Source organism: Stylophora pistillata, chromosome 4 (assembly GCF_964205215.1).
Source record: "Stylophora pistillata chromosome 4, jaStyPist1.2, whole genome shotgun sequence".
Taxonomy (NCBI): domain Eukaryota; kingdom Metazoa; phylum Cnidaria; class Anthozoa; order Scleractinia; family Pocilloporidae; genus Stylophora; species Stylophora pistillata.
Genome location: NC_142522.1, coordinates 33,900,766 through 33,927,964, shown reverse-complemented (window position 1 = coordinate 33,927,964; position 27,199 = coordinate 33,900,766). Strand labels below are relative to the sequence as shown.

Below are 27,199 nucleotides of genomic sequence, written 5' to 3'. Positions count from 1 at the left end.
AAGCGATCCTCGCAGTAACGAACCCTACGGAAATAAGGCCTAAAAAAAATTCAGAACTTTGATTGACAAATATGATAATAGTTGTCTTGTGACTACAAGTGGTACTACAATTAACCAATTTGAGTAATTCAATGCCCTTTATAGCTAAATTCAACCAAAAGCACCCGGCTGTCAATAAAGTATTCAAAGCGTATTATTAGGAAATCCAAAGCGGATTTTGGAGTAGTCAGATTGTTAAGGGTCAAGATTTTGGAGTGTATAAAGAGTCCGTCTGTCAAAAAGGTGCCTAATACAGCGTATTGCAAGAGGTTTGGTTTAAAATTGAATAACACATAAAGGAAAGTTGTCACCCAAATCGGTCGCACTGTCTTTTATTGTAGGTCATTAAATAATTTATTCAAGCTTTAAAAATTGCAGCTCTATAGCTGAATCAAATAAGACATTACTGTAATTACTTGTTTCTTTAAATTTTTTTTGTGGGGCAGGGAGGGGGATGTGGGGGGGGGGCAACACTGTTTGCCACCGTTTGAACGGTCTTCTCACTCCGTTACTGAGAGTTAAACACATACAAGAGATAGTTTCTTCATGTCAAAGTTCGAATTTCTGGCAGCATTTATTTTAGTATTCCCAAATATTTTTTTTTTTTTTTTTGCTCAATTACAAATAATATATTACACTCTTGACTTGTGTCTGAAAATGTTCAGTCTGTAAAAATTCTCATCCATTTCGAGAGATAAATAATAATGACTTCAATAATTTATTCTCCTTCCTGATGAATTTTATCACGTCTTTAGATAAATTTAATTTTGACGTTTTATCTTAAAAATATATTCTAGAAGATATTTTACCTCCCTCCACATAATATTTTCTGTAATTGTCAGGTTATTTTTCTATATATATTTTTGTAAGGTGCTGATTCCAGCTTCCACTTTATTGTCATGACCAGTTCTGTCAACGAGAGGTAACGCTTTCACAAAAGGTTATTTCTGTAACTGACTTTTACGGAAAAATTGTCTATTGATGTCCTATTTTTTGGTTCAGTTTTCATAATTCCTATAACATTTTGAATATTAACTCCGCTGCGTTTATAACTTATCGCTGCATTTTACAAGAAAATTTAGACCGTTATAAGTTAGAAAAAATGAGATGATGATGATGATGATGATGACATAGAGTCTCGTGGCCACCTCATGTCATTTGAAAAACAGGATAAACCCTGAAGAAAAAGTTTTGTTTTTGTCTACGTTCTATGCTTCCATCTGCAACAGAAATGTTTATGGCAAGTTAGTTGAGTGTTGAAGAGCTAATAAACACAAGATTAACTTGGTTGAAATATAAAAGCGATCTCTGGCTAAAATGATTAAAAACTACGAGCTTTCGACTGCCCGAACTGCAGTCTTCAACGGGTAAAATGAATGATAAGAAAGCGCCGAGAAAATTTAAATAAAGACATGAACTGCGTAATAATGAGAATGTAAATGACTATGAATATTTGTCACAAAAAATGTTGTATTGTCGGCAAGAATTGTTATCTGCGTTAGGTGTCGCTCTGGTGTGCCACGCTTCTAATAATTTTCTGGTTCTAAAGGTGCCTTTGTCAATAATTGACGCGTTTTCAAAATCAATGGCGTGGTTGTTGGACCAGGCGTGATTAGCAATTCTAGAACCTTTGGCCGCAGTTTTGATATTTCTCCATCATTGCGTGATTAGCAATTCTAGAACAACGGTCAAAGGTTCTAGGATTGCTAATCACGCCTGGTCCAACACCCACGCCATTGATTTTGAAAACGCGTCAATTATTGACAAAGGCACCTTTAGAACCAGAAAAACATTAGAAGCGTAGCATACCAGAGTGACACCTAACGCAGATAACAATTCTTGCCCGTTACCTGGACAATACAACATTCTTTTTAACAAATATTCATAATCATTTACATTCTCATTATTACGCAGTTCATGTCTTTATTTAAATTTTCTCATCGCTTTCTTATCATTCATTGTACCCGTTGAAGACTGCAGTTCGGGGAGTCGAAAGCTCGTAGTTTTTAATCATTTTAGCCAGAGATCGTTTTTATATTTCAACTATGTTTCATCCTGGCTGCTGCCCTTCAATATTTTCACAAGAGTAACTGTAGTAACTGCGAAAATAGTGCAGCTCGTATTGACCACTTAGGTTCACGAAAATTAGATTAATAAGGTTGCCTTTATTAGATAACTTACAGTGTAGTTTAATTAGACCAGCGAGGCATTGCTGTACATATAATCAGATATTTATTTCAGTTTTGACGAAAAGCAACCTTTAGGTAAGAAAAAAAGAAGAGAAAAAAAATTGCTTTAGTAAAACCTACACTGAGGATAGGTTATCATGTAGACTTACCCAAAACTAACAACACTCTTTTTAAGAATCCTAATCTAATGGCAACTGAAAGAAAACAAAAAATAAAGGCATTACTCGTCTCAATAACACAAACTGCTGAACTCGTGGGATCTTACTTGTACTTCTCTCCGCTAAATGATGCACTTCTACTGACAGAATACAACCCTGTACCCAGAATAGTTGTAGCTGTGCTTAACACTCAACTCGAAACCTAGAGTATTTCTCTGAGCGTAAGTCCAACCGAGCTGCAACGAAGTTAGCCACTGTAACAATTATAACGAAGACGACGAAGGAAGCAAGAGTAGCAAGTAGGGGCGCTAGCGAACTATTCTTCTTCTATGATTAGATTAGATTAGATTAGATTAGAATACCTTAGATTAGTCTATTGTTCTTTGAAAAATTACTCTTTGTCTCTGACCATAAGCCATTTAAGCCTCTGGCTTTGGCCAATCTTAGGAATTCACTTGTATGACACAAACAATAATAAAGAATAATAATAATAATAATAATAATAATAATAATATGACAGAGAAGTAACCACATTAAATGTTCAAACAAACCTTCCATTCCATTGCTTCCCTGACGCATGCGTCCTCTTTCGGGGTAAATCTTAACAAGTGACCAATCACGTTGATTAGCTGACGTGACTACAAAAGTAAAAACGGCAAGAAATGAAATCAGTTATTGACTAAAGGCGTACCGGTACCGACTGGAAGATTATATTTGTAAAAAATCTACCGCCACAGAGACTCTGAAGAAACGAGAGGATTTCAAGTCTATTTCTGTTTAAGAAGGGGTATTCCTGGTTTTAAACTCTTCACTGATTACCCCCTCCCCCCCAAAATAAAGTCAGGTCAGACTACCCCACGCCTATAAAAAAAATATATTGGGAAAGAGAGGGGAAGATCTACACTACTTTCCAAGAATGCTGCACAACAGCGATTAACAGATCCCAACCAGCATGTCTAAAACAAACACCATGATTACCTGCTTGTTTGTACTACACATGTACTTTAAAACTACGTGTTTTAAATATCTAACGTTTGGTTAAGGCGATGAGTTCACAAAGAGCACCGTATAACGATACAACAGTACCGAAGATACCAGAAGGAAACTCCCCAAACAAGTCCCCCAAAATGAAGCAAAATATTTAAAGAAATCAATCGCGATCGACCGAACGAAGACGTACGCGCGATTTTACGAGCGACCGACTGAAGGAAGAACGAACAAACGGACAGGGTGACCGACTGATTAACTGAACGTCATGTCTGTCACTTTAACTTCTTGACTGGATGACTGACTAATCTAGTAACCTACCGATTAATCGCCCAACTAACTGAATTGACTGAGGAAGAATAGTAAGAGGACATAACGGATAACTGGTTCATTGGAATGTGTGCCTCGTAGTTTCTAAGATCTGTCTCGATATTAATTAGTACAAGATAATGTTTATTGTCTAACTATACTGTGTCACCAATTAGCACCTTGCTAGTCAGGAGCTAGATCCCTAACAGACACATAAATAAAGTTTCATCATCATCATCATCATCATCGATAGTGGAAACATCAAAGGATACTTAAAGTTAACTTCGAGATAGTCTTGTCTTTCTTTTTCTTCATCGCTGTGTACAATGACGTCTCCATTCGGAGTTCCAGGACTTCTCTGCACAGGTTCGCCCCCCGGGGCAGCCATTTTCTTATAAATAAAAAAAGCACATTTAGTTGCAAGAAAATGCGTGTCTACTTAGCTGTTCTTTTTTTGCAGTTTATGGAGTTGACTCCAGCCATACTTATGAAATTACAAAAACAAATCATCTTACCAGTTCTCGTTGGAATGCCTTCTTTAATTCTATAATTTTAGCTTGTAAAAGTTTTATTTTCTGTGGAGATAGAGAAATCCCTATTGTTAAGCGCAAGATCATAAGAAATAGCAAGAACAAAAACATGGCTTACTCAGCACGCTCAACAAGAAGTATAGGAGAATCTCCGTAACAGTTACTGCGTATTGAAAATACGTTTCCAGCGTGTTCGTGTACGGCTTAAGAGTTGTACTTTTGAACATTCATTTACTGGATATGGTAGAACTTAAACCGCACGTAAACGTTGAGGTACAAAAAGGGGCTGATGTTAATATGATGGTAGAAAGATTTTTCGTATTCAAATGAACAGCAATTTGAACTTGAAAGTAAACTCAGCACACAAGGACACAAGAGTAAACAGTTCGGTAAATTATAAGAAAAGCAGATTCTGGCGCTTTTTTTCCACTATCAGAATGGGGTACTTGACAGTTTATGAGCCATTAACCATAAATATAGAGAATCCGCCGACAGTTGCAAAATTTCGTAATTTATTTTATTTTCGTAAAGGTCCCTTTTGATGAACCTTTATCAAAATCTACATTTATCGTCATGGTTACCTTATCTTTGTCCTCCAAGTCTCTTTCAAGTCGATTGTTATCTTTTCTGAGGTCACGTAACTGGAGTTTATTAAGAAACTTAAAACTTTAATGATGAATGTAAAAAGCAAACAATGAGCATAAAATAACAATCAATAAGAATACAAGAAGATCGAGTGAGGCATACCTCGTTTTCATCCAAAAGAAGCATCTGGTCAGAAAGAAAAAATGAAAGTTATATGTATCGTCTGATAAATAAAACATTATTTCACAACCTATATAGTGAAAAAAATACCTTCTTTTGCTCCTCCGAGACGAGCTAAAATGTTTTGACACAAATCTTTAGCGTACATTGTAAAAATTGAACAACTGAGACAAACTGCGATTTATGATTGTTGGAATATGCTACTCAAAGCAAAAACACCACTAAAAAACAGACTTTTCGATAAAAGTCTAAAGTTCTCTTCATCCTGACCGCCTACCTCTCTTTCTTGAAGCTGCTCTTCCAGTTCCTTAACTCTTTCTCTTAAATTCGTAATTAACTTGTGTGAATCTTTAGAGGTGATTAAAAACAGTGTCATAATGATTTTCAAATATACATATAAATTCAGAATCAAACGGGAGTAAGACTATAAAAAAAAAGATGATGTTGGTGTTGTATCTATAACCAAGTGTACTTATAACAAAAGTTCAACTCGTGAACCTAAACCAAAGTAATCACGACGGTTAATTAGCCCGAGGAAAATACCAAAAGTAATCGGTTAATTAGCCCGAGGAAAATACCAAAAGTAAACAAAGACAAATCAGAGGATCAGGTAAGTGATCAAATCATGATTAGGTTTAGTCCTGCATATGACTGTTTGGGAGAATGGCACGAGTTTCTAAACCAATCAGAGAGCGAAATGAAACAGATGTAATGTAATGTCGAATTGCTTCTAACACAATTCAAAATTGCTCTAATTATAATGGTTGTCATATTTTTCAATTACCTTCACTGTATGCATGCATATACGTGTTACGATGGACCACTAGCCCTAATAGTGACAAATTCTTGCTCGATTTCTCTTGAGCTCCGTATAGGAAAGCATACACTGCACACGCGGACATTTCAGTTGAACCGAACAAATGAAAACTACCAAATAACAACAACAAAAGCTATGGGCATAGAACCAATCACTAAGACAACCAATCTACTCACTCACCTCTACTTTCCGAACTGTAAGTTCTATCATTTCCTATATATCTGTTGTTTTCTTCATATTGCCTCAACTAAAGAGAAACCACAAGATATAGGTAATTAGATTTGTTCTCCATAACATTTTAAACTATCGTTTGCGGGACGTAACTGATGCGGAATAAGAACAACGATAGTGATCTGGCAATATGTTTAAACAGTTTTTAATTACATGTCGGAAAACAAAAAAATAACATAATCACAACGGCCAAACAGAGCGAAGGTTGACATTATCACTGGCCAGTGAGAAATAAAAAGAAAGACAGGCAAACTGCTTGAGGCGAGGGACTGGCACTAGGGGCCAAGTCATGAGGAAAAGAATGGCGCTAGTTTTCTGACCGGATAACTGAGCGAAAAAAAGAAAACTAGAGAAAAATTCCGGTTCCTCTCGATACTCCATTGAAAATTGCTGTGATACAAATATTATTTTGGATATGGCAGATAATTAATTGCAAATGCTCGAGTTCATGTTTCTCCATAGTTGGCAACAGTTTCCTTGATTTGATGCAAATTTTCTCAGTTGCTGACCTAGTGTTTGCAAGAAACGTTTCCCTGGGGGAGAAAGTCTAGATCTGTAGGTTGACATACAAGCCACCAATGATGTAAATGACCACCATCCCCTTCTAATTTTTAATCGCAAACCTTGATGGTCACTTTTGTTACCTTAGTGGTTGAATGGTTCAGTAACTCCTCCTTTTCAGTGACTATTTTCCGTAGATCAGAGATAGTCTTTTCCCTTTGTTGAGGAGAAAAAAAAGACCAAGCGAAAATGGCGATATATATATGTATATATATGAAGGAAGCTAAAAGCGGTTTTCTCAATGACTGCTGTTTGTAATGAAAACTAAGCACTTAACATTTGGATGCTATAGACTAAACATCGAAATAAGCCAATCAAGATAAAGTATCATGCTACTAACTCATCCGGGCTACCTAACCAAAGTCTCCTGTGAATTATTTGCAATTGAATGACGACAAAATTGAATGAAAACTACCTAGTTAAAAATTGTCCTAAGACTGGTGTAACAAACAATCGCGAACAAAAAAGAGCTAATCAAAATATATAAAAAAAAAAACAAAATGGTACCTCTGTTTTAAAACTTCTTCTGCATTCTTGTAACGATCCTTGAGAAAAAAAAACGGCTAACAATTCAACAAATTCTGAAATTCGGAAGAGTTAATATGTTTCGCATATAACAGTCATGTGTATACAGAAATTGCCTTGATGAGACCTGTCTAACTGTACGTTATAGCGTGTTTATGTATCCCAATTACTGCTGTTTGTAGGTAAGGCTGTATTGTAAACAAAAACTGGGTACCTCATTGTACTCTAAGTTATTCCTGTTTCAGTGATACATAAAGCGACTAGATAAAGTGTGCTCCCACTTGAATAGGACGCTACTCCATTACTGGTTACTCACAACTTTCTCAAAAAATTCAGTTCACCCGTAAACCACCAATGAGGAGGAGCTTAAATGGGCTTAAGGAAAATAACTATCGGAGGACCGAGCTGAATAACGTATACGCATGCGCCAGGTTTTGCCGCGGAAACACGAATTTTGAGTCGTTCGCATGGTTGATTTCCTATTCTGTTGCTCCGAGGCGTCGTTTTCCTTGCCGCTTTTCTTTTACAGAACAACCTCCAAAAATCTGGTACACCCCCTAACAAAATTTTCAAAAATTAATTTTCTCCTTTAAACCTTTGGAAATAGGAAAGTGCCTTCGACGAAAACAGAGTTCCTCGGTTTTAAAGGTCAGCCCTTATTATTTTCCGCTAATTTCGCTAAATTTATAGACCTAGGACACTTGAGCCCGCGTTGTTGACCGCAAAATATCTTCCCCCTTGTAATGTCTCATCCTAGACTTATCTACCTGGTTTCGATTGTTCGAAGGTCCTATAACGCTATCCACCGGATGAAACTCTATCAGGTGGATAATGCTATACGTTTTGCTCTCACTTATCCGCAGGATAGCGATTTATCCGTTGGATATCGTTATCAGCCCTTTATACAACTGGGCCCTATCGTCCACTCCGCTGACCAGCAGGTCTCCGCGTCACACATCTCTCGTTTGTACAATAATGTAACAAGAAGCGAGGTACTACCTGCGTGATTTTCAGCTCCTCTTTGAGGTTTTCGAGTGCTTCAGGACCGAGGTTACTCACAACATGGGAAGGTGAATCAAGCTGTAATCGCCGCAGGGATAACACAATGAGTGAAAATAGTAATATGCACAGAGGTCGTTAAATTAATAACGACAAGTGTTTAAATAGTCTCTAAAAATAAATTGCGCATCAACAAGCGGCAAATGATGAAATAAAATTGAGAAAAATATTCGTTACAATTTCTAATATATTAAAGTAAAATATGCGTCCTTAGTGAAGGTTTAAAAAGAGAAATTAGCGCTAACAGATAAAGCTACGTTAAGCTTTACGCGAGGTATATGAACACAATCAGTCAAGAGAAAGAATGGTAAGAATCTGCCGTTAGGATGGCTAATTTTTTTTTGGGTAACGTTACTTTCTTTGGGAAGCTTAACTTGATGATAAACAGAGGTAGGGATAGAAATTAAGAATTGGAAGCAAAACAAGGATTGTAGAAGTATCTGCTGTCGTGATGCACCTTGTTCCGTAACACTGGCACAAAAAAAAAACATTCCAGGTCTACTCCCTCGTTTAAACATCGTTGCCTTCTTACCTTACTCTCTTTAAAGCAAGTCAACAGATTATTTTTCTCCTTTAGTGTCTCCTCGAATTTAGCAATCTGAAAGCATTGTAAATTACGTTCAAGCTCTTGTGTTAATTTAATTGAAACTTAAAACAGATAATTATTAGTTAAGTTATTTAAGACTTTGAAGTTTAACTCTAGATTCAGTTTAAATTCCATGTACATTTAAACTTGCATTTCATAACTGAATTTATCCTAAAGCTGCTACCAAAGATTTCATTTTATTTTCTTTGGTCATTAATTATCACTAACTGAAGATAATACTAAAAAGTACTTAAAAGCACTGTATATGAACAAGAACTTTAAATGTACTGTATATGAAAAAGAAACTTTAGAAAGTTTTAGATTTGATAAGACCCGACTATTTAAGTTTATATTTACTCGTTGAACAGAACAAAAAGATCTGAAACTCTAGCGCTCGTCTAGTGGCTTTGCAAAAAATTTTAAATTTTTGCTTAAAAGCATTTATTTACAGTTGGTGCTGCCTTCCATTTCAAAGAATTCAACTCTGAAACCATTTTAAAGTATTCATTTAACAAATCGTTACTAGATTCCCTCCAACCACAAGACTAGTATGTACAAGTAGGGACGCAATGTACATTGTGCTGTGATTTCACTCATTGTCACTGAACAGTATTTGGCTAACCTGGCTTTTGAGCTCATTTGTTTCTCTCATAGCGTCCTCCAAGCACAGTGAAACTTGTCGGTTCTCCTCTGCTTTGGACTGAAGTTCGTTCTATAAAGAAACAAATCAATCTCGATTGGCTTAATGCACTTCATGTTGTATCGATTCTTTACAAAATAGGCGAGACGTCTGACTGTGCTGCCTGGAAACTGAATCTGTTCTATATCCATGCCCTTCACCCGATGCGGAAATGGCACAAATACAAGATAAATTCTAAAAGCTTAGAATCACTTTTTTTTTCCCACACTTCTCAAGAAGCTGTCATCATAATTTTTGCAAAAGACATCTGATGTGGACCTTCGCCACACCTGATAGTTCCCTGTGACGTCTCTCCACGTTCAAGAAGATATACACCAAAACACAACACTTAAGGATCCCCATCAAAGTGTGTTCAAGAACATATACACCAAAACACAACACTTAAGGATCCCCATCAAAGCGTGTTCAAGAACATATACACCAAAACACAACACTTAAGGATCCCAATCAAAGTGTGTTCAAGAACATATAAACCAAAACACAACACTTAAGGATCCCCATCAAAGTGTCTTTGAATCTTAGAAATGGGTAACCGGCTCTTCTTGAACCCTCTGCAAGTTCTCCATAGAAGAAAGCGTTAAAAGCCCGCCCATGCGACATGATCCATCCACTGAAATTAGTTCACGATTACTATGATCTCCATATCTGTGGTCTTAGCAAGATCCAACACTTAAACACTTCACCACTTGATTATGTACGCTTTCCAATAATTCTCGAAAATGTTTTGATTTTTTTCTTTTTTTTTTTCATCTCAAAAGGGACTAGATAAAGTATGTTTCGGGCATCACGGCAGGAGTAAATAATTGTACTATTCGTACCTGTAGCTGCTCTTTTTCCTCCTCCAAGTCAGCTATTTGTTGCTTATATGAGTCCTCCTGTCTGGAATACTCATTCTCGATCATTTTCAGCTGGTCCTATTTGAAAGCAATTACATGAAAATATTCTGATAACGTTTCACAAGAGGTTGGATTTCTCCCTCTTATTATTTCAGCACCTGTACATAACTCAATTGTAATATGATGATCAAAAATCATGATGAAAAAAATTGTTTTGACGGCAAATATTCCTGCTCTTACCAGCTTTGTTTGCATTTCACTTTTTTCTCTTTCCCGAGCAGCTTCCAAACGCATCACCTTATAACGAAGACAAGGAGCATGTAGCAGGATGAGAGAAATTATCACTGCATAGAACAATTTTCAATCGTTGAGTGTTGTAAAATAAACCTAGATTGCATTGGTCTTAAAGTGCACCTAGACCCAAAAATTTTTTTTCGCTTAACGAAATAAGCGTATTTTTTGGAGTATTTCTGTGCAAACATTTTTTTATTTGCTCAAATCTTCAATTGCCTGTGCCCAGTCAAAATACGGAAAATCGGCCGCCATCTTGCCCCACGGCCGAGTTTAAAGAGGAATGGCTCTAGCAGGTAATGTGACGTCAAATCGAGAACACGAAAGTCTGCATTTCACACATTTTCGCTTGTTTGGGAAAGTTGTAGTCGATTTTGTCCGAAAATATGCCGACTAAGTGTGTTGTAGGAGGATGTAGCAACGTGCGAAATTTGCAAGAGGGTATCACGCTTCATACATTCCTCATACAACACACCTGGTCGGCATATTTCGGACAATATCGACCACAACCTTCCCAAACAAGTGAAAATGTGTGAAAAGCAGACTTTCGTGTTCTCGATTTGACGTCACATTATCCGCTAGAGCCATTCCTCTTTAAACTCGGTCGTGGGGCAAGATGGCGGCCGATTTTCCGTATTTTGACTAGGCACAGAAAATTTAAGATTTAACCAAATTAAAAAATTTTTGCACAGAAATACTCCAAAAAATAAGCTTATTTCGTTAAGCGAAAAAAAATTTTTGGGTTTAGGTGCACTTTAAGGAACTCTACGATTCGTCGGGAAAACTGCTGTCTCAACTGCCTACAATAAAGCACATAGGAAGGTTCTTGAAAGCTGTAATTGATCTAACTGTGCATATGCAAGACACCCACATGTCTGCATGGACAGTACAAAGAAATAGAAGAGGTCGAAAGAGCTGCGCAGTATAAACATGTACCTGTCCTTCCAAGTTCGCTGTTTGCCTGTCTGAGGAGCGCTTTCCTGACAGCGATTCCTCCTGTAATACGGCCAACTCCTGCTCAAGTTGAAAGTTCTGCAAACAATATTTGAAAAAATTAATGCCTAAAAAAAAAAATGCGAATAAGGGCTTTAGAGGTTGAACCAAGTTCGTCGGAGAACAATACAAGTAACGGGTCGACCAACACTACACCCCAGTTCGACTGATTGGGTTGTCATCCTATCAGTAACGAATTCAGTTTCTCGTCATGACGACCTATTCTATTATTTAGACACAGAGTGTATGGCTTTGCAGTGATAATTAATGTTATTTTAAAACTTCTTTGGCAGTTTCTCTACAGCTACTGACATACAACCAAATTATTCGGAGCTTAACTCTTCTAAGATCCGCAACAAGCACGGTCGTTTACTGGAACTTTTGTTTTTTAATTTATAAACTCTACATCAGCGGCTGTCACGCTGAAATCGAAGGTAAGCTTTCGGTATCCAGGATCTTTCACTGAGTAAAGACAGCCCCTGGATAGTACACTGCCCGAGACCCGAAAAAATAACTACAACCCAACCATGAGGCTCGATTTCAAGCATCCGTCAAAACTGGATAGATCCCTAGAAGGAAAATGGTGGAGGAAGGGGTAGGGTGGGAAAACGCTTGAAAATGACCGCCACGAAAAGGCTCAAGTCTGCTGAGGAAAGGAGGAAATCAAAATGCAGGTAAACACAAGAATGCCATCTCTCACAAACTTGCAACGTTACACGTAAGAATGTAGTCTTGAGATTAACCGCTGACTGGAATCACCCACTTAGCTCGTGGCCGTGAACTTGATGAAACTGTCATCTAGTCAACACAATTAGTTTGTCCTGTTTATTAGAACGTTAATGAAAACCAATATCTAAATAACAAATGAAACAGCACCAGTTAGAACATACTTTACTTTTCCAGCTTTCGTAATCCTGGTCGTACTTTCGTTTGCATTCGGTGAGTTCTGATTCCTTTCTTTCGAATCTTTCATTTAGAGTGCTAACCTAGAGAGTACAAGTAAATAAAAAGAATAAAATTCCAATTCTTTCACACTTCCAATCTCAGTACTTATATTATGGCCACCCTGCTGATTTGTAAAACATGATTGTTTTTCTCTTCCATACTGTAAATCAAATTAACTACATTTTGTATTATACGTGGCAGTTCCAACGATAAGGAGTTAATGAACTCCTTAATATCGGAACTGCCAAGTGATAATTAAAAAAAATATCACGGTCTTTGTTCTCGACTGTACAAATGCACGGTATATTCGAAAGGCGAAGGGAGAATTTGGGAGTTTTAGGTTGAAGAACTCTTTTAATCATTAGGAAGGAAATTCCTTGACGAAATTCTGTTTTTCGAGAGAACAAAAAAACTATGTTGATGTACATGTAAACAACGACAAAATAATTATTACCAGAGATCCCAGAGTGTTTGTTCGATCGTTTGAATTCGCCCTCAATTCATTGAGTTGATCACGAGTTTCACGGAGCCGATTCTCAAGCTGCTCTCTCTGTAATTAAGGTTGAAATCAACATATTAATATACCAGATTAAACTCTGAAGAAAAAAAATAAGAAGTTCCCATAATTACTAGTACGGTCACAGTTAGCACTATCTAAACCTACATGTACCTCTTTTTCCATAGCTTGAACCTGGTCATTTCCCGAAAGTTTGCTATCGTCAACTCTACAACAAGGGACAAAAACTGATCAAAAGGGAGAGACGCAAGTGGAAAGGATACTGTACACAGCAACAACATCTAGTTGGAAGTACCGCTAAAACCATGCAGCAGGCAAAACTTACTATACATTGTCTACCGGGTTACATTTAGAATTGGTTCGAGAATTAGATAAATCCGTTTTTTTTTTTTTTTGGAAGACTTACAGCTATTTGTCGATTTACATGCACGTGTGCGTGTTATGTGTATTTGTGCACAAAAAGACAAATCGGTTAGATACTGAAGGTGCAAAAAATTATCGGAGAAACGGCCTTGTCTAAGGTGTTCGATTCTTGTTCGAATCAAAGCAAATTGAATAACTCTACAGCAAAGCAGCGGATATTAATTCACTCTCACCTTTGTTGAAGATCGCCAACTCTTTCTTTCAACTGAGCAATTTCTCCTTCGTTTTGCTCCAGTTCCATTGAGACCTATGGTTATGCAAAAAGGAACAAGGCTCTCAGATGAAAACAAAAACACCGCAGATGTTGTTCCAGCCAGATTTTTTACAGTGTGCTTTGGAAACAATTTTTGTAGCTCATCGTACCTTATTTTTATACAAAGCGTGCGTCTGCCTCAAGTTAACCAGTTCCTCTTCTTTAAGACGGAGGGACTTTTCCGCTCTATCGAGCTGTACTGATTTCTGAGGAAATTAATCTATTTTAATAAGTCGAGCATAACAGTGCACTATGTACGTTGTGAGGTGAGTCTAATGTTTACCCTTGGTTACTCATTTGACATTTGACATTCGATTTGGTTCTCTTCTCGCTAGTGATGGCATGTCGGAAGTAGTTGTAAAAACGGAACTTGGCCCTAGTTGTTCAACTGAATCCAATTAGAAATCGATTAGGTATTGTCAAACCAAAACCAAATTATATGTAGTCACCATGGCTGGAAAAAACAAAGGTTAAAACGCAGCTAAGTTGCGAATGGTTTTAGGTTCTGTATCTGATTGGTTGAAAGGACGGCGTGAGTTTTATTAACCAATCATAGAGCTTGATGAAGAAAAACCACGACAATCCCAGATAATCGCTCCCATTACCATTACTCTGTGACTTATGACGGCTGCCTTAATCTACAGCTTGAGACTAACCACAGCAAAGAAACAAAAGCAAAATATAAAGCACAACTGAATTAAGAAACGTTCAAATATAAAATCATCCAAATTTTCTATTACAACCTACATCGTTTATGACCTTCAGGACAGTGTAGTATACCATTTAACAAATTGACCAATCAGAGCGCGCGCTTTACTTTGGTTATGTTATAAAATGGTAGGGGGGGGTCATTGCATTTGAAGCCCTCCGGATTTGTTACACTTTTTGGGACACAGTAATTCGTTAAAGCCAAGCCATGGTCTCGCGTCTTAAGACATGGCCCAACTCCCTTCATGAAAAAACTGGGCGTACATGCAAAGTTTCAACAACGTTCCTACCTGTGTTAATTCATTCACAGTGCTTTTAACCTCGTCGCAAAGAGAAGTCTTTTCTTTTTCGAGACTTGTTATTCGTGCCTGCTGTTGTTTGTCACGGGACTCGAACTTTGTCCTACCAAAATAAAAAGAAGCACCTCAGACGAGGTCAAAAACTAGCTTTCTGGTTTAAGTGAGTGGCAACATTATAAAGGAAAATAACAGTTTCTTGCGTCAAGCAATAGTAAGGAACCAAAGAAAGTAAAAAACAAACCAAAGGGAGCGCAAATCACTGACGCAACAGTCAAAAACAAACTGAGCGCGCATCTCTGACGTAACAGTCAAAAACAAATTGCGACAGTGCATAGCATTGACGTAGCAAACAAAAACAAACTGAGCGCGCATCTCTGACGTAACAGTCAAAAACAAACTGCGACAGTGCATAGCACTGATATAGCAGACAAAAACAAACAAAGCGCGCATCCCTGACGTCGCAGTCAAAAACAAAAGGCAACGCACATCTTTGACGGAGCAGTCAAACACAAAGTTTGTCTTCCCAAGCATCCTCTATACGATGCAATAATTTAAACGGATGATCAAGGATAGTAAAGATGAATCATGTATTTATAATGTAACGCTTTCGAGTGGTGCACTATGAAATATCGCTCGAGTAAATTGTATTTTCTCCGTATACATGTGAGTTTTATCGAAAGTGTGTACACTACCTACAAAATTTCGGTGGGTAAAAGATCGCAATGCCCGCTGGGATATTAAGCTGTCGAATATATAACATTTTCCTGCTATCTGGTTGGGTGTATTTCCTTTGGCATGGAATTGATTGTTCATGTAGTACACCGACATAAGAAACAATCATTACTGTATATGAACACAAACCTTTCACGAGCCAAGTCATCTAAACGCTCCTGAAGAGAAGCCAATTCTCCTTTTTGTTCAAGGTAAGATTTGTCTAAGTCCTCTATTTGCTGCAGAAAAAACCAAAACACAGGCCGATGATTTTCTAGAGTTGAAGAAAACCATTGTTTTACTTTTATTATCATTTAATTTCCTAATCTAAAAGATATCAGTATAAAATAAACTGAAGGATCTAGAATAGATCACAGGGGGTTCCATCTCTAGTAAAAATGCACTTAGTTTTAATTGACCAAATAACTTGCATTTATTACTCATTTCAAAACGTTAATGTGTGAAAGCTCAGCAAAGAAATTACTGACTTCAAATATATTTAATTCACTTCGTCCATTCACTTTAAGTTAGAACAACGCTGTTTGTTGTAAATCACTGTTATCGAAAAATCTTTAAAAGTTCATACCTTGCTTTTTTCAAATATTTCTGCAGCTTTGCGAGTAGCATCGGTTTGGTACTGGATAAACTATTTAGAGTTTACAAAATGGGTCATTTTTATGAATTCTATTACCTGGATTCCATTACCTTTATCATAAACTGTATGTAAGTTTTACGGATGTTTCACATTAGATAGATCTCCATTTAGCGCGAAAGATCCGATAGATGTATTTTTGAAGTCTTTACTCTTAGAGCACAAAAGGCACGAATGATTCCAGATATGAAACCTGATTTTTTAAGCGGTAAAGTTAGTCCTTATTTTATCACTGAAGCTGAAACATGTTATAATTCAGGCTGGCTAAGTTTTTTGTTGATGAAAAATTAATAATGTTCAAAACTACTATATTTTCAAGAACTTTGACTACATTGTCAGCCGGTGGATGTTTCTTAAAATTTACCAATTTTGCTTCTGTCTGATCTACACCTGTGCACAGTAAGTTTATCATTACACTTGTTAAAAGTACAAACGTACGTAGCGTGGTACGATAAAAACGCTTACAATAAGACTCATGTTTTGTAATTTCCAAAAAAATTCCCATCAGTACAAGCGAACTGGGCTTCAACTATTAACCTTTTTTCCTAAAAAGCTAAATCATTTACCATGACTAACAATGATAAAAAATAAAAAGGTGTTTGGTTACTAAGTTGATGCATGATAGACCACTTTCATAAATGGCTGCTGGATTAAAATTCTTTTGTTTAAATTTAAATTTGCCTAGGTGGCCTCGTTCTCCAGTACAAAATTCAAAAGAATACATTATCTCAAGCGAGGCCACCCAGGCAAATTTAAATTTAAACAAAAGAATATTAATCCGGCAGCCATTTATGAGAGTGGTCTATAGGATCTCTATTTAATATTCAAGTACGGGTACGCTGATTGTTTTTTTTTTTTTTTTTTTTGTCCATTAATCTATTCGATTACATTCATTCAGTCACTCATTTGCTCACTGGAATATTTTTCCTTTACCAATCCATTCTTAATAACTTTGATCATCTACTTATTTTTTATTCATAAGTGTATTTGTTCATTTATCAATTTTTTAACTTGAGTACTTATTCATTCAGTTATAATTCTGATTCTATTTCACACCTTAGAATTTTAATTTTTGGTTAACTTGCATCACTGAAACAGGAAATAATGACTTCGTCTTCGTGCCTCATGAATCAATGAAGAATGATTTTCAAAAATTCATGTCAAATTTGGTAATCAAAAGAAATTCCAAAGAAATTTCCTGAGCACAGAAATCAAGCCATATTAACATGTACCTTGTAAACATCTTTTTAAAGCTGAATTTGTCATCAATGACATCTACAGTTTTAGAATTCATAATTACTACTTAAAACATGCAGTAATATAGATGTAATACTGTTAAACAGTGGAACAACACTTTATGATTTAGTCTGCTTTTCCACTGTGAAGAAATATAAAGGAAGTTACTTTGAATTTAGCACAAAGAAATTCACACCTTAGAGCTTTAGAATTGACAGAAAGATTATTTTTATTAGCTATTTAATTAATTTGATTATTATAGGTATTTTTATAACTGTCATTGTTATTTAAATTTTCATAGGGCCATAAAGGAGACTTAAGTCTTTGGCTGTAATTATATATGCTATCCAAATAAAGTGTAGTACAGCTAAAGTTTAGGGGTAGTTGCAAAGTGCAAAACCTACCAAGGACTTCATCTTGGTGAGTTCTTGTTGTTGAAGTTGGTTAAGTTCATTCAAGTCTGCATAACGTGTGCTTTCCTAAACCACCAGAATGTTTTATAAACTTAGAGGTGATATTTTCGAATTCTGAAAATCTAATTGCCATGTACTTCATTTTAATACTGTGTCATAGTTGTATTGCTGATATTCAAGCAGCCAATTCATGTTTTAACCAAAGAAGCATAGTTGGTATTAAGACTTTAACTCATCTCAAGTTATTCTAAATCAAAAGTGAGTTATTTAATACGCAATATTTATTTTCATTGAATCTAATTTTGCCAGTGCCTTGTAATACCAAAGTGTAAATTGAAAAAAACTCTAGCAGAAAAATGTGTTTGAATTTAATAATCTGTTGATACATTCCTGTCTTGATTCATGCCAGTAAATCCATGAAAATTATTTTACAAAATAATGTAAAAGAAAGCCCTCTAAAATCAGTGTGGGTACATTCTTTAAACAAATGATAATTTTTATCACTAATGGCCACACTGATTTGGATTTTTAAAGATTTTAAAATTATAGCAACAATCCAACCTTACCAAAGTTAATTCCTTTAGTTTACTTTCAAGTTCCTAAAAGTTTAATTCCAAACATTTTAATAATTTGATACTTTGATTAACAGTAGCTTGGAAAATTTAAAATTTAAAACTAATAAATTATGTCATTTTAGAATCAATCATGGCACTTTGCAACTTCCAGAAAAGTGAGTTAACTTATACTACTTCAAGGATCATGTATATGTGCATGAACATTGCTACAATTGTAGTACCATCACCCTATAGTTTCTTAATCTAACACAATGAAATAATCTGTTTACAGAAAAGGAATTAGTCTTTAGACTACAATTACTGCAACTGCATGTAAAGTAAAATGAATAAAGGGGGTAGGTTTCTAAAGAAACTATGGTGCTGCGTCAGTGGGGGTAACAAGGTAATTTGGTTATACATCAACTGAGTTGACATAATTGTAAATTAGCCAACGTGAAGAGTTAAAAAGCTGAAACTTCAAGCAAAGGGTTCTGATGGAGGGCTAATGCTCGAAACTTCAGTTTTTAACTCTTTATGGTGGCCAATTTACAATTTCAACTTAGTTGATAAAACCAAATTACATGTAAAGTAGTTTTATTACAACTGTCAACAACTACGATTTGCATCAATTACTCATTTTGCAAAACAATTGCATTAGAGATTTAATCTTTACCACTGTGTCTGAGTACAGCAGCAAATGTAGAAACTGTTCATTGAACAGGATTAATTCAACTAGACTCTACTGTGCACACCATGACAAAATTATGTTCTGTACTATGTTCTACAGTTAGCATAAAAAAAAAAACACCATCCTTTGAATTCAACAACAACCACTGTTACTTTCTGGCAATTCTTAACCACTGTTTTCAAATTTTATAATTTTAAATGAAATCTAGAAAGCATAAAACAGAGATCGTGGCATCAACAACTTCAGTCAAATCTACAAGTACACTGTATTACATGTACATTGATCCGTAAATTAATATGAAAGTTTAAAATAATACCTGATTTTTTTCATCTAGTGTCTTCTCAAATTCACTTTTCATTTTCCTGGATTTCTCTTCAAACTCCATATTCATGATTCTTAATCTTGAAGAGTGCTCTGTAAAGTATAGTTCACATTTCAGTTACAGGTTGACTTAACAGTTAGTTATATCATCAGTCAATCAGTCATCAGACTTTCTTCAAGCAAGCAAAATGTGCAGCTGAGGTTTCTTCAGTTTCTGGCCATATGTAAATGATTCTGCTTTCTTGATTGTTGTCCAACATATATTTATTTCATAGCTGAGTGAATTGCAAATGATAACACTCAATCACTGAGCAAGTATTAAGTATTAGAAGAAGGCAAAGTTGACATTTGCAAATTAAGACACAATTTAGTGCAAAATAATTTTTAGTAAGACATGTCAAGTAAAAGGAAAAAAAAAGAGCAAAACAATTTCTATCAATCACATGATACGGTAAAGGAATGAAGGAATGAAAATTAAGACCAGGGAAATATGAAGTAAATTGTGTAAGAGAGAAAAAGGATATATATCACAATCACAAAATGTAGCAAGGAAAGAAATAAAGAAACCCCTTTCAAGGAAGAATAAAGGATCTGATCTTAAGATCACCATCTTAAACAAACTGACATCCTACCACAGATCAGAATCACTTTTTGTACTATTAAGCTGAGCATCATTAGTAGTTCTGCCAGCCATCAGGGATTGAAGAATTTCCAGCTGTAGCACACATTTTCCAGCTTAATTTCTTTGATTAGAGCTATTTTTGTGCGGAACGTCCTGTTATTTCACACTTTTGTCCTGAAAACTCTGAAGATCACTGCTCATGAAGATGGTACATCTGGTCTATGTTATTTTCCTTAGTCATTAAACGCAACTTGACTATACTACATGCAGTTACACATGGCATCCATTTACATTCAAAAATGTATCCCCATGTGATTACCTTCCTTCTGCTTCTCAAGAGCACATTCAAGTGACTCCTTAACTCTGGTTTGCTCTCTCAGTAGACTTGCCATATCTAGAAAAAAATTTAAAACAGCAATGGCAATGAACAAGTGTAGATTGAGCAAACATAGAGCCATAATGTTTGCTGTTTACACTTATGGTGATCACCTACAGTACTGAATAAACCTACAAACTGGATGATAAGTTCAACTTGAGAAGTTCCATTTAAAGGAATTTTGGAGTATCTCTTCACCTGCAATCTTTGCCTCCAGTTTACTGACTTGATCTCCTTTCTTTGCCAGCAAATGAAGAATTTCTTCCTTTGATGACCGAGAGTTGACCTGCAGCAAAAAAAAAATATCATTATATTTCCACAAGGTTGCAGTACCTCCAAATGGACACCACTAGGAACCAGAAAACTTGCTCTTATTGATGGTTGGAGCTACATTCTATAATCTAAAATAATACACTCTATGAAAATCTCATTAATTCTCCCTTTCCCCAAATGTTGTTTTTTAGTTAATACAGTCTAACCTCCACTAATTCCCACCTCTCTATAAAGGCGACCTTTCCGCAATGGCCACTAATTTTGGTCCAGTTGGGCTGTCCATACATTACACCCCTACCTCGCCAAAATGGCCACCTCTCGACTACGGCCACTTTCTTCTGTCCCCAAGGTGGCTATTGTGGAGAGGTTCCACTACATACACTGTTCACTGTTACAGCTGTGATTTGCATGTACATGTATATCAGCATTCTTATGCATTGCTAGAGATTTCAAACTACATGTAGCTAGTTTAAGGCATAAAATTTGGAGACTATCTGAATGAACTTTCACAAAGGATTCAATTTCAAGATTTAAATAAAAAAAGAAGGGGCTTAGGAAATTCAGAGATTCTCAGTGAAATACAGGGTCTCAATAAGCTGAGTGTTTAAGGGCCCTTGTATACCACTATGAAGCTGGAAGAGGAAAGCATAAAATTACTATTATTTTCCTTGTAAAAACAGGTAAATATTGGTTTATTGATCAGTGTGACTTACATGTATGCATAAGGAAATAATGGGATGGAAAACATCTTGATAAGATCTGTGCCAGACTAGATAGGAGGCCATGTCAAGCTTTTACATGCAATCAGCCACAACAGATTTAAAAAAAAAACCTGAGCCATAAACACTGTACCTAGGAACACTACATTGTGCAACAGAGCATGAACAGACAGTCGTAAAATCACTGAAGCAAGAATGAGGGTAGATACAACTGTCAGGCAAATAAAAACCTTCATTTACAGGGAATTTGGTGACTTTTGCGAAAGTATAACTCTCAATAAAACTTTTTAAATCAAATTCGAATCTATCTACAGTCGATCAAAAAGAATCACTTCTAACCGAACATTCGTAATTCATTATTTATGAACTCTATTATTTTGTGTTAACTTACATCAGATCAACAACAGAACGCATTTTTTTAAAAGGACAGCTTCATCGTGTTGCTAAATCGCCCTGCTAACACATTCCTTGAAACGATTAGGGAGTTCTTCATCACAATATTTAGCTTTAGAGTGATAATAAGTTGGCAACGTGGAATATGTATCATAAATTTAATTCACCGTGACTAAACCACAATTCACGTTGTATGGGCAAAAGAGCATCAAGCTTCAAGTTCATTTCAAAAGCAAGTATTCCTTCATTTACAAAATCACCATTTCTGGCCAAAACAAATGATATTCTGAAACGCTTTTGGCTCTGGAACACAGTGTAGTCAAGGTCACAGCGAAACAATGCGTGATATTAAAAAGTCATGAGAGGAAAGGCAAACAAGGAACGAGAAACAGAGCGCGAGTGGGCAAATCATCACTACTACTTACCGAAAAACTTGGTGGTTCGATAGGCGTCCCAACTGGAGTCGAAGCTGATCTGCTCGTGAAAGAAACATGTCTACATAAATTGATCCCTGATGAAGCAGCACTGCTTTCGCTAAGGAGTGATTCCCTTGATTCGTACAAGCTCGCATTGATGAGTCTTCGCGTTTCCCATTTGTTCTCCGTCCATCCATTATTGACTTTCGCTCGTCGACTGCTCGGACTAGAAGGCAAAGAGCGGCTGGAGTCTGAGGTAGATTCCTCTTCGGCGATCTTCTGCTTGAGTTTTGCAAACATTTATCTCAACTTTTCAGAGACTAAGCTAATTCTCCCACTCATAGTGTAAGCGTGCCGTTCTCAGCTGTTGTTCCGATCTAATTCCGTTTCCGCTTCGGTCCCCGGCCTTTGTTTACGCATTCTCCACACAAGGCGCTGCTCGGGAAATTGCAGGCTCATACAGAAGCGGAAGTGAAGGATGTTTCGTTTACTTCCCTTTCCTTGATATCAATTTAAACCCAAAAGGTTGAAGAAAAACTTTTCACACGGAAAAATTGAACTTGATAACAGGAAAGGTCTAACCCTTCTATCTCCTTTAAACTTTTAATCCTGGATTAAAGCCTGCCGCTTTTTAACAACCTGGCTAAGGTGCTTGTGTTTTGTTGTGAAGCATTTTATAATCTAATACCTTGGCTTTATCAAGGGTTTTTCACGAATATACCGTTGTAATTAAATGCCCTTTTTCCTGCAGACTTGCCAGCCATATGGGCTTCTATGACTTTCCCAAGCAAGAAAAAGTAAGGTAAGGTAAGGTAAACTTTATTTGATAAGTAGGTTGAGATTGATTGGCGGCCGAAGGGCTAACGTGGACCTACTATACACAATCAAAATTTGACAAACACAAAAGATGTTAACAAAAGAATAAAAGCTATGCACAGGGAGAAAACAATATATATACTTGCAATAAACTGAGATTTACAAGAGCCTAATTGAAATAATAAAATAATAGCAGAAAATAAAATGCTTAAAAGTATATAGAATCATCTTTTTTTGCGGTGAAAGAACGTCGCTTCCTTGCTAAAAGAATACTCCGTAATGTCCCCGGTATGTTTCTTTAATATCTGCTTATAGGAATTAAAATTTTCAGGCACTTTAACTAGACTATTTTAAAAAATTCCAGATTACAGGGCCTCTGTACTGTAAAGTGTTTTTCCAGTATCAGATTTAAACCTAATGATATTAAAAGTTGTCTTTTTCGAGAAAAGTTCTCGAACAGATTGATTCAAACCAAATTTCATAAAAATCCTCTTGGCTAAGCTTCTGAGTTTTTTTTTTTTTTTTCCTTTGTTTGTTTTTTGTTTTTGTTTTTGTTTTTGTTTTCACTAAAAATTGAGGCCGAAAACCTTCTTCAACCTTTTAAAAGAAAGCACACGTAACTAAACCGCAAAAAAAATTCATATTGAGTGGGAGAGTTCCAGGTTTTTATGTTCTATCATTTTCGTCCTCCAACCGGGCTAGCTGTGCGATTCACATATAACTTCTCTTTGTTGTACTAAGTATTACATCATGCAAGAAATAGGTAATGAGAAGTTTAACCCTTATCCCCTTGAGCGTGTACATGAAAAATACATGAAATTATATAACATAGGAACTGAGAAGGGGAAGTTACCCATCAAATCTTGAAACGTAAAGGAAAACAAAAAGGGATACGAACCGAGAGTAGCAAGCTCCAAGAGAGGGGAGGGGAGGGGGTTTCTCCATGGAAGAGAAATGTTTGCTTAAAATACCTTCCAACTTAAAAAGTGATTAAAAAAATCTAAAGCAAAATCAAACTATAACAATTCTTGATAGCAGATTGACCAGATTGAGAAGGCAGTGTGGCCGAGTGGTTAGCGTGTTGGACTCGCAATCCGCCGCTCCCGGGTTCTCGAGTCCCATCTTGACCACTACCTGGATTTGTTTCACAGTAGCTCCGAGTTCAAATCCTCGGCCATGCCTGTAAATAGCCAAATGGTTTGCCTTCGGCCAGATGGGATTCTTAATAATGGTATCTTCAATTTGAATTATTTGTTTCAGTTGTTTGGTGGAAAACCTGTAAACTAGCTTTTAGCAGGAGCCCACAAGTGATGGGCTCCTGCTTATCAGCTAAGTGTTTCTCCACGTTAAATAAAGATTGTTATTATTATTACCTATGACAAATTGGGCTAGGAGCGATAAAGTAAACATCTCCGGTGGCATATTTTGAGTAAAAAAAAAATGTTCGAAGTACTCTAAACCGATCTCGATTAAGCACGTGGGAGTCACATGTCATGATGTGACTAACTCATCATGATCTGAGTCTCAGAGATCAAAGCTCTTAGCCAATCGCTAACCGAGATTTCTCAGCTATTTTTGGAAAATAAAAAATTAAACCGTTTGTAGTTTGCGGGCACATAACTTTAGAAGTTTCAGACAAGAAGATCTGTACCAACTTGAGGGATGATGCCGTTCGCAATTTTTTTCGTCACAAGATCTATGCTGTTAATTTTTGCAGGTAAGTCAGTGGTGCTGAACTGTTACTTAAACCCGCACCTGATGAATGTACAACCGGCACATGTAGAGTGAGAAAAAGAATTGTTAAAATCTGAGTTGAGCAGTACTCTCTTTTGTGGGTGGTAGCACCCAAATCACAATTAGCTGAAGAGCGCTTACGTCGGAGTTGAGATAATCGCGCTATTTACCCTGAAATGCCCTTCGAAAGCACGTGGATTCGAGTATTAGCAAGCGAGACAAGGGTCTCCTTATCGGGAGCATCAAATTCGTTTGGGTGTCCTCCAATCCTAACGGTATTCAATCCGTATGACTCGATCTTATCTATTTTCCTCACCCAAAATGATATTTTTCAGACCAACTTCTATCAATTATGATTCGCTCAAACAAGAAACAAATTATCTTGCAAAAGCGGTTCCGCTATATTCGATTTAGTCGCAAACTAATTGCGGGAACAGTGTGGCTTCCGCTCATTAGATATCATTATCGAAGAAGCTCATGAAAGCTCAGTCTAAGCTAATCATGGTCAGCTTTTGCAACGAAGATAATCTATTCAATTCACCTTTTTGTCTGAAATCGTATCCTGTTGTATGTGAGATTAAATTGACACTGAATGAGAGGGGCAACGAAAAATTGTGGATGCAAGCAGTGGTTTAAAGATAGGATGATATCAATAAGCATATTTTATAGGAGGAATTGTTCAAGTTTGGTATTTTAATAATAGAAAAGTAAAAACTTCAGTTCAAAGCTTTCCTCGAATATATTAATAGAAGATAACTTATCTTACTCTGAACTCTAGCCCTGTTACCATGGTGACATATAGTGCTCGTGCATGTCTTCTTTCAACGACAACAAATTATGATATTAAAAAAAAGACAGGATAAAATGTTGTAGCACAACCTCATTACACTTCTACAAGCCTTTATCAGAATCACGATTTTCATAAATCGTGATTCTGACCGTGATGACTACCAGATGGCAGTCATCCTCCAAGCTGGCTCTCGTGTTTGGGTTTCGCCTTATGGTCCCTTTTCCGGGCTACCCCTGAAGTAAGAGAGTCAGATTTTCTTCTAATGGAGACTGAAGAAACATGTCGGTGAAATTCCGGTTTTTGCACCTTTGCCCAATGCAAAAATCCTATCGAAACCATAACTACCGTTCAACAATCATCTGAGACAAAACTACGTTCACCTACTGGAATCAATGGCTGTTTTCTCTATCTAAGCAAGAATTTATCTCTAAAGATTAAAGAGTTTTTGGCATTTTCTGGCTTAGATTCAACTTGAGAACACAGATACTAAAGACACCAGCCAGCTGGAAAGCTCCCAAATTCACCGTTGAAAAAAATAAATCGAGAAGCATATCCTGTGTAGAATCTCCACTAGAAGTTGTTTTTTCGACCTCCATGTTTTTTTTTTTCGACCCACGAGAAACTATTCGATTCAGTGATATTTTATTTCTCACAGAGCTGAAAATTGACTCTAATGACAGGAAATAAGATGCTGAAATAAGCTGGAATACTAATGATTGTGAGACCGAGATTGACATTGCATTAATCGAATGGCCCGAGTAAAACCAAAACAAAGTCAAGCAATTTCTTAGTTTAACTGACTTATCAGAGATGGGTAAATTATTTCAATAACGTACTTCTAGAACCTACCTCCTCTCCCCCCCCCCCCCCCATCCTCTCTCTCTTCCCTCCATGCCCTCTACTATAGGATGGGCATGGAGGGAGAAATGACCTTTATACTCAGTTACGCATTTCTTTAGACCTCCCTCCCTCATACAAATTTCATCATAGGGTGAGTGGGTGGGGAGGTAATGGCATGAAGCAGAGGTCTTTATATTTATGAAAAGGAAGAGCCACAGCTGAGTATACGAATTATTTCAAATGATTTCAATAACGTACTGAGTTTACGAAGCGCATTAGGGCATTTACATGGAAATGCGCTATAGAAATCGATCTATATTATTATTATTATTATTAATGGCTAAACCTGGACACCCCAAGCACGTTAGATGGCACAGAAAATTATTCCTCAAGATTAAACTGCACTTAACTACAGGACCCTATTTGCATACCTTGTCAACAATCATTCTTACTGTTTCTATTTATCCTCTCCGGTTATAGATAAAATACAGCACGACTTTCCTCATAAATGCTAACTAGATAAAACTTGAACTAACTTAACTTCCAGACATGTTTTGGCTAGTCTTGAAAAAATCTTAGTGGGGTACGTTTGGGAAAGTACAACTGACTGATCAAGCAGCTGGATTAACGATGATTTTGAAATGTGAGGAATGGGCTTCCATCTTACATCACCCCATTTAAAGCGATAAGACAGCTTGTTTATGTTTCACTTCCGCAGCAATTATTTTGAATTTATTTTTTATTTGGATTTATCGTAAACATTTGAGAGCAACGCATTTTGACTTGACAGTTATGCCGGGTGTGCTTTGATGAATTGCAGTCTTCAATCACACCCAAATATCTTAGCCACAGGGAGATCTCGACGAAAATACAAGAAAATGTATTACCAAGACACAAAACTGTTTGGACCTATAAGGCAATTCA

General features: G+C 36.5%; 1 protein-coding gene across 5 annotated transcripts; it reads right to left on the bottom strand.

Annotated features, from left to right (window-relative positions):
* Positions 1–588: 588 nt before the first annotated feature.
* On the bottom strand, positions 589–22,512 carry LOC111332338 (uncharacterized). Of its 5 annotated transcripts, XM_088758117.1 has the most exons (32): positions 22,105–22,512; positions 20,493–20,580; positions 20,238–20,312; positions 19,292–19,389; positions 18,300–18,332; positions 17,725–17,799; positions 16,019–16,078; positions 15,583–15,671; positions 14,713–14,824; positions 13,825–13,920; positions 13,635–13,708; positions 13,192–13,246; positions 12,976–13,071; positions 12,467–12,562; positions 11,520–11,615; positions 10,533–10,589; positions 10,275–10,370; positions 9,379–9,468; positions 8,703–8,768; positions 8,111–8,191; positions 7,094–7,131; positions 6,670–6,742; positions 5,975–6,041; positions 5,255–5,325; positions 4,960–4,983; positions 4,794–4,853; positions 4,198–4,257; positions 3,955–4,073; positions 3,365–3,413; positions 2,938–3,024; positions 2,378–2,422; positions 589–1,259 (listed from the first exon to the last, which is right to left on the bottom strand). In XM_088758117.1, exons 1-31 carry the CDS (start codon positions 22,393–22,395, stop codon positions 2,408–2,410), a joined length of 2,487 nt encoding a protein of 828 aa, XP_088614243.1. In that variant the 5' UTR covers positions 22,396–22,512; the 3' UTR covers positions 589–1,259; positions 2,378–2,407. The 5 variants fall into 5 exon arrangements, with proteins under 5 accessions (XP_088614243.1, XP_088614247.1, XP_088614244.1 ...); XM_088758118.1 differs by lacking the exon at positions 8,703–8,768 and having other exon boundaries at positions 1,116–1,259; XM_088758119.1 differs by lacking the exons at positions 17,725–17,799; positions 18,300–18,332 and having other exon boundaries at positions 1,116–1,259.
* Between the last annotated feature and the right edge of the window lie 4,687 nt (positions 22,513–27,199).

Coding starts and splice junctions, on each gene's coding strand:
- LOC111332338 (XM_088758117.1), bottom strand. CDS start 22,395: ATGTTTGCAAAACTCAAGCAGAAGATCGCCGAAGAGGAATCTACCTCA. Junction 20,313..20,492: donor ACTGGAGGCAAAGATTGCAG/GTGAAGAGATAC, acceptor ATTTTTTTCTAG/ATATGGCAAGTCTACTGAGA. Junction 5,326..5,974: donor TTACAGTTCGGAAAGTAGAG/GTGAGTGAGTAG, acceptor TCACCTCTAAAG/ATTCACACAAGTTAATTACG.